The sequence below is a fragment of the Lepidochelys kempii genome, chromosome 14 (assembly GCF_965140285.1).
Source record: "Lepidochelys kempii isolate rLepKem1 chromosome 14, rLepKem1.hap1, whole genome shotgun sequence".
In the NCBI taxonomy this organism is placed as follows: Eukaryota; Metazoa; Chordata; order Testudines; family Cheloniidae; genus Lepidochelys; species Lepidochelys kempii.
Genome location: NC_136393.1, coordinates 35,449,071 through 35,461,341, shown reverse-complemented (window position 1 = coordinate 35,461,341; position 12,271 = coordinate 35,449,071). Strand labels below are relative to the sequence as shown.

Genomic DNA, 12,271 nt, shown 5'->3' with positions numbered 1-12,271 from the left:
CCAAACAGCTTGCACGTGCTCAGTAGAGGTGACTTGAAGAGTTCTGCAGCTAAATGCTGGCAAGACTTTGTCTGCACTGAGCATGTGCCAGCTTCACAGGCTAACTAGATCACAGAATCATAGAATATCAGCGTTGGAAGGGACCTCAGGAGATCATCTGGTCCAACCCCCTGCTCAAAGCAGGCACAATTCCCAATTTCCCCCCCCCCAAGATGGCCCCCTCAGGGATTGAGCTCACAACCCTGGGTTTAGCAGGCCAATGCTCAAACCACTGAGCTATCCCTCCCCCAGATCTCCCCCCCAGGGAGCATGCTCTGAGCAGGATGGCCCATGTGTCTGCTCTGAGCAGCAGGAGTGCCCACCTAAGGTCCCTCTAAGCCGTATGGCTGCACAGCAGCCCCTTAAGTGCCGCGGTGGGGAGTGATGCTTCTCCCCCAGCCTGGACCTGTCATGGCCAAGGGAGAGGCACCTCTCCCCTGGCTCCAACCCAACCCTGCCACTGCCAGGGGAGAGGCACCTTTCCCCACCCCAGCCCAGGTGCTGCTACAGGGAGAGAGAGCTGGGGAGAGTCCTCTCTCCCCGCTGTAGCCCTGGGGCAGCCTGCACCCCAAACCCCTCACCCCATGCACTCCAACCCTCTGCCCCAGCCCTGAACCCCTTGACCCCCACCCCTGCCACACGTAACAAAATTCATTCCGCACATGCGTGGGAAAAAATAGAGGGAACACTGGTGCCCACTATTATATGGCACCCACTGGCCCTCTCTTGCTCCCCACGTAGTCACATGGCTCAGTTTATGGACCCTGACCCAGTCTTGAGAAGAGCAAGCTAGATGTTCCCTTTTCTGCAGCCTTGTCTGCCCATCGTGGCCGCTGCCCCAGCTAGTGGTCACACCCGTGCAGGCACCTGCCAGCGCACCTTCTGTTTGCGTCTCAGGTGGGCACAAGCAATGCTACGATGCGCCGAACCTCACCGGTGCTAGGAGTGTGCACCGGCGCAGCTTCGTCCCATCACAGACGAGGCCTCAGCCAGACGTGGAAATGTACTCCGCTTACCTGGCATTGAGACGGGCAGACGGAGCAGCCATCGTGTTATGCACTCATGAAGGCACCAGACGGGGAAAGCTGGGTTCTAGCCCCCCCCCCCCCCCCCCCAGTGCCCTTAAGCCTGTCATGAAAGCAGCTCAGCCCGGGTTACAGCGGGGCAGAGCTGCAGTCCCTCCAAGGGGACATAGCAGTGCTCAGCCCAAGTGCTGCGAATATCCATTAGTGCCTGTGGATTAGCCATCACACTCAGCCCACCCCTGCTGTCCTCACCAGCTGCAGCGGAAGAGGGAGGCTCCTGTTTGGGGCAGCTCTGTTGCCTGCATAAGGCTGTATGCCAGGCAGGCAGCAGTGAAATACTTAACCCCACAGGAGCTTTTTCTATTTGCACAGTGAATTTTATTTTCCTACGAAACAGAGCGACAGTTCAGAGAGGCACAGCACTGATGGGGTTACAGAGGCTAGAGTGAATGCTGGGCTGGACTTAGATACAAGCAGATGGAAAACCCCTCTGGTTAACTTTACCCTGTTGCATCTGTGTTCAACCAGGGCAACTCCTGAAAGCAATGGGGTTTAGGGCTGGAATCAAATCTGGACTAACTCCTGGAGTCTGCTCTCAATTGACACTGGAGTCGCTCCAGACTGCTGTAACTTGCAGTTGTACTAGTGTAACTCAAAAACATCATCCAACCTCAGGGGGAACCCCCTGGGTTCGATTGCCCTTGCTTATCTCACATGTAACTCCAGAATATGGCCTCTAGACAAGTTGGCTCCATTTATCAGTGGATCAGCAGGTTATCACAGACCACCACCACCCCCAGCCCTTAGGTCACCTACAGCTCATGCCCAACAAGCCTGAGCAAAACTGAGGCCCTGGGCTTCCAGCAGCCTCAATAAGGCCCCAAAACACCAACATCAAGGGCAACCCTATAACACTCACAAGGTATTTGACAACATAGGGAAAGCAACAGAAGGGGAAGCAGGCTTTACGCTTGTTACGTGCTAGTGGCCAGGAGAAGGGGTAACATTGTGTTATGAGAGAAAGCATCCTATTGCTAAGGCTGGGGAGGAAGGGGAGAGGGAATTGCAGCAGCTACATTTGCAAAAGGTGACCTGCAAAGTGCAAAAAAAAAGGCCCAGCTGTTTATGCCTTCTTCCCCCACACAGCTTGATTTACCACTGAGACATCAGGAGAATCAAGTCTAGTCTTCTCTGGCGGATTCACTGGAGATTTCAGAGATGTGGATCAGGAGCTCAAACGAGCAGGTGGGAGTGGTGAATCATTAACAAAGAGAGCTTTTCTCCCAAGTGTGTGTAGGACAACTGAGTTAGTGGGGTGTTAAAAAAAAACAACCTGCCTGAATAACCTAATTCACTTCATCTCAAGCAGGTTCTTTGGTATGGCTGCCAGGTCTCCAGTGTGTGTGGGGGGAAGGAGGGGTGGTTGTTAAAAAACCACCTAGGAGCGCAAGTCACATTGAACGGCAATATAACTTGTGCTCCTCAGCATCTAAGCAGAGATTCCCAGCAGGCCATGGCATTTTCCAGGGTAGACAAGCTCTGAATTTCTAGTGTAATGAGAAGAGAAAAGTTTGGAGGAAAAAGATCATTTCAAACTTTCAGGCTCTCTTTACGCCTCAGAAAGCAGCAAAAAAACAAAAAAAACACCCCAACAACAACAAAGAACAGAGGGGCCAGGACCCCCACCCTTTGCAGGTCCCCTTAAGGAGCAAACCAGGCCAGGCGTGTCAGTTGCAAAGTGTGAGGGAGGAGCCCACGTAGAAGAGCCAGAAGAAAGGGAAGATTTTCTCTGAGAAGGCGGCCGTGAAGGTGAAGATGGGGGCCATGTTATCAGCGTTGTAGAATGCCACCCACCCCCCTTCGTAGTCCAGGTAGACCCCGATCTTCCTGGGCCTCTCGCAGAGGGACAGGGGAGTCTCAGGGGAGGTGAAAGCCTGGTATTGGTCCCAGTTCTTGCCCTTCCAATTCAGCCCCACCGCCCAGATCCCCTCCTCGGGCGAGAAGTCGATCTTCTCCTTCCTCCTCACCGACTCCCTGGCAGCCCCCACGGCCCAGCTGTCCCCGTCCCCAACTTCCACCTCCCAGTAGTGCCTCCCCGAGGTGAAGCCCTCAGCCCCCAGGACAGAGAAGGAGTAATCGAATCTCTTGGGGCTGGCCGGCACGTCCTGCGGGGCGCTCCTCAGCCTCACGCTGCGCTTATCCTCAGACAGCACCAGGTAGGGGTTTGCGGTGTCCAGGTCTAGAGTTATATCGGCTAGAGAGAGGGAGACAGGGATTTAACAGCAGAGCTCATCCCTGGGGACAGCCCCTTACACCACCAGATCTTCCCTCTTTTAAGCTGTGGTACTATCTGTGGCCGGGCAACAGCCTGAGAGATGAAGGAAGCTGCAGGGGAAAGGGGAGGTCTCTGGGCCAAGAGACGCTGCATGCTCTTACAGTTTCCAAACTGTGTTTGCCTTTAAGAAAACAGGAGATTCAGGAAGAAATTCAGGGGGTCTGCTGAGGAAATGCAACAGGTGTTTGTCTCACCCTGCTTCGCAGCCGTCAGCATTTTGTTTCCTTATCCAAAAGGGAAACACCACGCTGAGGGGAGATTTTGGCTGAATTCCCTTCAGCCATCTCGCCAGGCCTACGCCCGCACTGTACTGCCACAGCAGCAGGGCTAATGTCAGTTTCCAGCATTGTTCCTGGGGCACTGGAAGAAGTCAGTGGAGGGAAGCGGAGGCTTACCTGTGTCGTTCTCCAGCTCAAAGCGCAGATTTTCTAGGGGAATGAAAGGAGAGAGAACTGAGCCCTGGCTTTCATGGGGATGAGCATCTAGACCAGGTTGAAAAAGTGAAACAATATCCACGAAAGCTTTCTTTCTGCCAGTGAACCGGGGTAGGGAACGGGAAACAAGTTTTTCCATTACACTGGAAGACGAAGGAGTTTCCATTTTAGCACAAAGGCCACTGTTGGAAGACTTTCAACGACCGCTTAATATCCCGTGTCGAAGGCAGTGGTTCTCAACCTGTTTACCATTGTGGGCTGTATATGCAGCTCCCTATGGCCTGGTCTACACTAGCAGGTAAGTCGATCTAAGTTAGGCAAGTTATGTAACTTAAGTCAACTTACAGCACTGTGTTATGTTGACAGGAGACGCTCTCCCATCAACGTAGCTTCTGTCTCTTGGAGAGGTTGAGTACTGAAGTTGACAGGAGAGCTCTCAGCCCTCGACTTACTGCATCTCCACCAGATCCACTAAATCGATGCTGCTGCATCAATCGCAGTGGCACCGATTTAAGACAAGCCCTGTGTGTTATGTGGGCTGCATCCACACAATATATATACTACCTGTAGGGCCCTGAGGATGTCCCATGGGCCACAACTGTGTGCCTATTGGGCCACAAGCCGGCCATGGGTTGATAACCTCTGGTCTAAGGCTTCATTATAGACACCACTCAGAGCTAGGAAATGCCCAGTGAAGGGGAAAGTATCCTATCCCTTGCAAGACACACTGTCACCAGGTCCTCACAACCCAACTCAGAACAGTGCCTTTCACAGCAAGGAGTGAGAGACATGCTACACACCCAATTCTTCCAACTCTTGCTATAAAACAAGCCCTCAGAGAAGGAGCAGCACATGTGGACAGAGCATATATGTGGCGGTAGGGGGTCACTGGAGGAGATGTGAAGTGATTTTGAGGACCACATGCTGCAACCTTAACCACGGGGTTGCTGCTGCTTTAGTCTAGCAGCGGATTTTAAAATTACAGGGTGGCAAGACAGAGACCACAGGCACAGGTAAGGCCGACTGATATAAGTTAGGGACTGAGAGACCAGGTAAGCTACTGACGTAACAGCCCTCCCCAATATTACGGCAGCTATGAGCAGAGAAGACACAGATGCTTCCATTCACCTTTGAACTCTAGCAGGACTTCCTTCAGGACGGCGCTTTTCTGAGAGAAACTCCTGAGTCTTTTTTCCAGCTCCGCAAAGGCAGGCTCCGGCTTCTGAAACGTCCAGTTCTCGCTGCTGGAGAGAAGGAGGACGAAGGGTTAGAAACAGGCCTGAGGCCTGGCCCCAGGAAACCTGGGAGCTCTCAGGCCAGTTTGGATCTGAGCTTTGCAAGACAAACCAGGTTGTTGAGAGTCATGTGACTACAACCCCATGCTCCGAATGGCCTGGAACAGGACTTCAGAGGGCAGGAATGGAGACCCGTTCGAGAGCTCTCTGAATTCCCACTAGCCCAGTTCTCTCACCCTGGGCTACTCCAGGAACAAGGGGCACCAATCCCAGGGTTATGTGGAAAGAAAGGAGACAGAGATCCAGAGTGGGTGTATCTCACATAAAACACTAGGACCATAGACAGCACAGGTCTCCAGCGGGGATAGAACCTGGGCTCTCTAACACCAAAAGACAAAGCCCCTACCACAGAAGCTAAAGGAGTAATCCCATTGGCTGTCACATAGCAGCTAGCCCCTCCCCTCCTTGCTATGGCAGCTGCTAGCAGCACACATGATCACGGGCGTCGCGCGTCGCACTCCGTGGCATTCAGTGCCGTTTCCAAGCCGAGCTGAGCGTGAAGGGGAGGGAGATGGAGCCCAGGACTTACCCGATCCTGCTGCCGCCGCCACCACCCTAAAGAGGAGGAGAAAGAAGAGGAAGTCAGGAAGTCAGTGAAATGTGTCCCAGACTGGGGAGGCCTCTTGGACCTGCAGGGGAGACCCCACTGGAGTCTGACACACAGGCTCCCGTTCAGAGAGCAGTTGCAACTTCCAGCTCCTTCCAGCTGGGATGTTTGCTCTCAGCAGCCTCCAGAAGGGTCAGCTGGGAGGTGGCCACAGGGGAAAGCATCTCCCCATGCACTTTACAAGAAGAAAAGATTTTCTGCCTTGGGAACGAGAGCCCCATCCCCCCAAATCTCCCTATCCTGCTAAACAGGGAGCTCAAGTGGTGCGGAAGGATGAGCTTGGGGGGGTGGGGGGCATTACAGTGCAGCATTCCTGGCTCCAACTCTTTGTCCTGCCACTGGCTTGCTTGGAAAGTCAGTCCTTTTCTGCCTCAGCTTCCCTATCTGTAGGGCAAGCCTAGCAGTGCCCTTCTAGCTTCGAAGCTAAACTCACTTGTGTTTGCAGCGGGATTCCAGATGACTGGGAGGAAGGTGTTCAATGGGCACGTCTACACTAGAGCAGCCTAGCTCTGGTACTGCGGCTGAAGCACCGTAGCGTAGACACGTCCTACATCAATGGAAGGTGTCCTCCTGTCGCTGCAGGTAATCCACCTCCCTGCGAGATGGTAGCTAAGTTGATGGAAGAATTCTTCCATCCACCCAGCTGCATCTCTAGTGGGGATTGGGTTGACCTAATTACATCACACGGTGCGAAATTTTTCACAGCCCTGAGCAATGTAGCTAGGTCCATCTATTTTTTAGTGCAGACCAGACCAATGTGAACAGGGGCCGCATTCAGATCTGATTCATACCAGTGTCAAGCTAGACTGACTCAGTAGATTTATACCAACCAGTCCCACTTGAGAGCACAATTTGTCCCACTGAGCTATTAACATGAACGCTGGCTGAAATTTACCCCATGATTTTTTTTTTTTTTAAAGTTCTCTTTTCCCAACTTTGAGATTTCATGGATGTTTTTAATGCAAGAAATCTCAATTGTTTCCTTTTTTGTAACAAACAGCTTTTGAAGCCTTTAAGTTCAAAATCCGGCCATGGAACAAAATGGACCAAAACAAATGCATTTTTTTTAAAAAGTGTTCCTTACTGTGAAAATGAGATGATTAAAAAAAAATATAAATTTAAAGGGGGAGTGGGTTGACTGGCTCCAGGTAGCATCTAGATAATGTATGTGTCAATTATGTTGTGAACTCTGAATCCTGGACTCCGACAGGGAATGGATCAGAATACATATGACAGACACATCCCTGTCGAGTGAAGGAGTTTGCAGTGGATCAGGACTCCTGGGTTCTACTCCGAACTCTGGGAGAGGAGCCAGGTCTATAGGTGGGGTATCTGGGAGTCAGAACTCCTGGATTTTAGTCCCAGCACTGCAATCAGCTTGCTTTGTTCCATGCCTCATTTTCTGCCTTCCTCTAATCGGCAAGATGGAAGATAATGATAGTAACCCTACGATATCTCTCACCTGCGCGGACTGGCTCACCGGCTGCTGCCCCGTCTCTCCTCCCTTCTCAGTGATCAGTTTGTCAATGTGGGAAATTTCTTCTGAGAGTTTAGAGACACTCTCATCCCTTCTTTGGGCAATGTCTCCGTCGAGCGCTTCCAGCCGGGACAGCAGGAACTGCTCCTTCTCCTCCAGGAACCCACGCAGCTCCTTACACTCAGAGAGGATCTTCTGTCTCTCGGCTTCTGTCTGTTTCTGCAATTACAGAGAGGGTGGCTCGGTAACAGACCATAAGTAGTCTCTCAGCAGATGGGGAGACTTCTTTAAAGAGAAAGAACAGAGCAGGATCCTCAGGGCAGGATCAAGCCCTTTAGCAGTAGCTCATTAACCTGTCACTTTTCCCTAGTCTCTGCATCTTGTGCCCCAAAATCTGAGGTTCAGTTTCTACTTTTTCTTCCCTGACAGTGGCAAAAAAATAACTGAAAGTGTGAATGATGCAGTAAGGGTTACTTGAGTCTGCAAACAGCCTGAAACAATATCTCTCAGAGACATGAACTGTCACCATTTATCAAAATCATGTTAACTCTGAAGCCTAGTGATTACAAGGTAGAAGTCATCCTTGATAAACATTTTACCGCTGACCACAATAGGCGACAAGGGAGAGGGATGATCCTATTATGAAGATATGCTCCATGCACTGCAAATGGAATTTCGTTTGGAGATTGTGAGTGGGCAGAGTTCAGGAGAGACCAGAAGCCCTCACCTTTCCACAGAAGCCCAGCCGTGGAGAGGGAGGTGACCTGGAGTCTGGCCAGATGACCAATTCCTCATCCCGGTGAGGGAAGAGGAAGGGGAGGGGAAAAGGGGCACAGAGAAGGAACTAAAGTGAAGTCCGTATCAAAGGGGTAGCAGAGCGTGCGTGCCTCCTCTGTGATGGTTTCCAGCAGCCCAGAGAACAATATGGCTGCTGAGCTCTGCAGACAGGCAGTTCTTAGAGCAGACAACAGCAGCAGCATATGCAAGGGCATCTGCACCTTTGCTAACAGCAACAGCAGGGATTTTTCTCAAAACCTTGTCCACCTGCACTGAACCAAACTCGCCAGCCAGCCAGCCAGCCCATGTTCTCTCTCCCCATCACCCCCAGGGGCTACAGAGAAACAGGCCCTGCGTTTGCCGTCTCACTCAGGGCACTCTGATCCCAGGCGAACCTGGGGTGGAGGGTGGCTCTGGGCACATACCAGCAGCTCCTCACTTCTCTTCTCCTCATTGGCTTTGGCTTCTTCTCTGTCTTTTCTCAGACCGGCCAGATGCTCTTGTGGCGCCTCCTGGAAGAAGCAAGAAGGATCTTTGTTGGGATGGTTTCGCCACAAAGTTCCCAGATTTAGGAACACAGGAATTGCCAGTCTGGGTCAGACCAGGAGCCCATCTCCAGCCTCCAACACCAGCTTCTTCACAAGAAGGTGCGATAAACCCTGCAGTAGGGAATTATGGGCTAGTCTGCCCCCAGGCAAACCTTATTCTAGCTCATAGAGCAGAAGTGGCCAAACTCTGGCACGCGGGACCATCCTGCCTGGCCTATGAGCTCCCTGCCGGTGAGGCTAGCCCATAGCCCCTCCCCCACCATCCTCCCTCCCCCGGGCAGCATGGGTGGCGGGGCTGCGAGCTCCTACTGCTCTGAGCAGCACGGTAAGGGGGCGGGGAGGGGGGGTTGGCTAAGAGGCAGGGAGTCCCGGGGGGCAGTCAGGGGACAGGGAGCAGGGGGTGTTGGATAGGCGTGGGAGTCCCGGGGGGGCTGTCAGGGGACGGGGGTGTGGATAGGGGTCGGGACAGTCAGGGGACAGGGAGCAGAGGGGGTTGGATAGGGGGTGGGGTCCCAGGGGGCAGTTAGGGGTGGGGGTGTGGATAGGGGTTGGGGCAGTCAGGGGACAGGGGGCGATTTGATAGGCGTGGGAGTCCCGGGGGGTCTGTCCCTCTTGTTTATCTTCTCTCTAAACTGAGCAGCCCCAGCGCTGACAAATCCTGCCCATTCACAAGTCTCTCTGGAGTCCAGATCATGCTCTATGCCCATCTGTAAACCCCTTCTGTTACTGCTTGACCAGAAATGAATACAGTATCCCAGGTGAGGGCATCTCACGGATTTATAGAATGTTGTTAAAATACCGACCTTGTTATTCTTTATCCTTTACGTAGCCCAACAAATCCAGGCACAAATTCTGCCAAAAACACATACAGCTTCCCTAGGAGCCATTGGGACTGCTCACTCACATGTCTGAGGGCAAGACGTAGGCCTCTCTGGGACTTTGTTTCTTAGCTACACTTCATGCTCAACCATGCAGATGTGAGAAGAGGAGACAACAGGACAAATGGATCTTCAACCGGGGGAGGGGGGGGAAGGAAGAGGGACAAAAAACCCCAGGCACAATTGGAAATAGAGGAGCCCTCTTCGTTTTACCTCTCAGACAGAAATTCCGTCATGTATTGACATACCAAAAAAATCCATCCTGCCCAAAACAACCCACTGCAACCAAGTCCTAGCCCCTCCAACCTACTTCAAAAACCGAGTCCAAATCCACGCATCCCTTAAAACCCCAGCTCTGAACATCCCCAGACATGGCAGCAAAAACACTGCCCCAAAATTAGCTCCCAGCCCCTGCCTCCAAATCTCCCACCCCTCCTGACATACCCTCAGTCATTCCAACACGACACCCAAACCGATCCCCCCAGCTCGGAACACCCCTACGTCCAGCTCTGCTCCTCCCACAACTGGAACCAAACATTGCCCCCCTCCCCTCAAACCCCTAGACATAGAATCATAGCAATGTAGGGCTGGCAGGGACCTCAAGAATTCATCTTATCCCTCCCCACGCTAAGGCAGGACCAAGTAAACCTAGACAATCCCTGACAGGTGTTGGCCATTCCCTCCAATGGTGGGGATTTCAAAACTTCCTTTGGGAAGCCTATTCTAGAGTTTAACTACCCTGACAGTTAAAAAGTTTTTCCTAATATCTAACTGAAATCTCCTTTGCTGCAGATTAGGCCCATTGCTTCTTGTCCTGCCTTCTGTGGACATGGAGAAGAAATGATCACTGTCCCCTTTATAATAGCCCTTAACAGAACTGAAAACTTATTAGGGTTTTCCTCCCACTCTTCTTTTCCCAAGGCAACATGTGCAGATTTTTAACCTCTCCTCTCAGGTCAGGTTTTCTAAACCTTTTCTCTAACCTTCGGGCCCCCCCCCACCTTAAATCCCCAGCTCCAGAGATCCCCTCAAATTCTCATAAAAATCTGCTTCCGATCCAGACTTTGGGGCTAGCATTTAGGCCTCACCCTGCAGTAGGAGCCTGTCTCAGTTACAAAGGCCTGCAATAAATTTGATTGTGTTTGTTTTATGTCACTAATCATTTCTGTTGCCCTTTTCCGAACCTTTTCCAATTCCAATATAGCTGGATGTGGCGACCACATCTGCACGCAGTATTCAAGGTGTGGGTGTACCATGGATTTATATAAAGGCAATATGATATTTGCTGTCTTATTATCTACCCCTTTCTAAATGATTCCCGACATTCTGGTAGCTTTTTTGACTGCTGCCGCACATTGAGTGGATGTTTTCAGAGAACTATCCACAATGACTCCAAGATCAGGCTATCCAAAGAAAGCTGATCAGAGGAAGGAAGGAAAATAATCAGAGCGGCCTGTTTCCTTCAGCCAGACGCAGGACTGACGTGCTTCCTTAACACCCGATTTAGAGTCCTTCTTAATACAGGATTACCTTGCAGAAGATAAAACACACCCAGGCCTGTACAAGCCACCCAAGAGACACTTCTCCCAGGCAAAGCCATACCTCACGATTTTGCCCCTATAGGGTTGCCAATTTTGGTGGGATGTATCCCTGGAGGTTTAATTGCATGCCAGAATCTTGAATTGAAGATTCATCTTTAATTCCTGGAGACTCCAGGTTGGAAACCCTAGCAACACACCAGCTCCTGGCACAACGTGTATAGCACAGGGGAGTGCTGAGAGCCACTGAACCAAACTGGAAACCCCCTACACCAGCAGTTCTCAACCAGGGGTCCGGGACCCCTGGCGGGGTGGGGGGGCGCAAGCAGGTTTCAGGGGGTCCACGAAGCAAGGCTGGCATTAGACTCACTGGAAAGAAAGACGAAGCCCGCCCCCCACAGAGCTGAAGCACAGGTCCATGAGCCGGGCCACCCCGGGGGCTGATGCTGAAGCCTGAGCACCATAGCTTTGCCGGCCCCCTCTGGTGTGGGGCCTCCATCAGCTGCCCGGCTTGCTACCCCCTAAGGCCGGGCCTGGCCGTTATATGCAGAAGAGCGGTTGTGGGGACTCTCCGGCGGGCCGTGGAGTTGTTAGAGCATGTTGGAGGGGGCCTCGGAAAGAAAACGGATGAGAACCCGGGCTGTATAGGCTGGAAACCGCTTCCAGCCAGGGGGGTGCGGACGCCCCCCTAGTTCCGGCCCCGGGCGGCTTTTCCTACCTTACAGCCCCGGGCAGCCTCTTCTATGGGCACCACCCGGTGGGCTCGGTGGTCCCAGGACAGGTGGCAAACCAGACAGACGGGCTTCCGGTCCTCCTGGCAGAAGAGCTTCAGGGCCTCCCCGTGCCGCTCGCACACCCCGGCCCCGGCCGCCCCCGGCCCGGCGGCCGCCTGGGCCCCGAGGCGCTGGACGATCTCCACGATGTTGGCCAGGGGCCGGTTGGGCCGGAAGAGGCGGTGGGGGGCCGGCTCCCGGCACTGGGGGCAGCCCAGGCTGCGCTCCGAGTCCTCCCAGCACTTGGTGACGCAGGCGCGGCAGAAGTTGTGCCCGCAGTCCGAGACCATGACCGGGTCCCGCAGGTACTCCAGGCACACGGGGCAGGTCAGCTCGTCCTGCAGGCTGCGGGCCGGCCCGGCCGCGCCCTCCATGGCCGCAGGGGCCGCCGCCGCCGGAGCCGCCGCCGCCGCCGCCTCTCCCGCGGGGCCCGGGGTGGCTCTGCACCGCAGCGAGCGCAGGCGAGCCCGGAGGAGATGCCAATCGCCGGGCAGGCAGCCGAGGAAGAGGGAGGAGAGGGGAAGGCTCGCCTGGGTCCCGCAGCA

General features: G+C 53.3%; 1 protein-coding gene across 2 annotated transcripts; it reads right to left on the bottom strand.

Moving 5' to 3' along the window:
- Positions 1 to 1,419: 1,419 nt before the first annotated feature.
- Positions 1,420 to 12,208, bottom strand: LOC140898282 (E3 ubiquitin-protein ligase TRIM7). 2 transcript variants are annotated; one of them, XM_073311916.2, is made up of 7 exons: positions 11,672 to 12,208; positions 8,415 to 8,501; positions 7,198 to 7,431; positions 5,658 to 5,683; positions 4,962 to 5,074; positions 3,795 to 3,827; positions 1,420 to 3,318 (listed from the first exon to the last, which is right to left on the bottom strand). In XM_073311916.2, the coding sequence occupies exons 1-7, from the start codon at positions 12,098 to 12,100 to the stop codon at positions 2,792 to 2,794; spliced, it is 1,449 nt and encodes a 482-aa protein (XP_073168017.1). In that variant the 5' UTR covers positions 12,101 to 12,208; the 3' UTR covers positions 1,420 to 2,791. The 2 variants fall into 2 exon arrangements, with proteins under 2 accessions (XP_073168017.1, XP_073168016.1); XM_073311915.2 differs by having other exon boundaries at positions 4,962 to 5,077; positions 11,672 to 12,207.
- Positions 12,209 to 12,271: the final 63 nt, after the last annotated feature.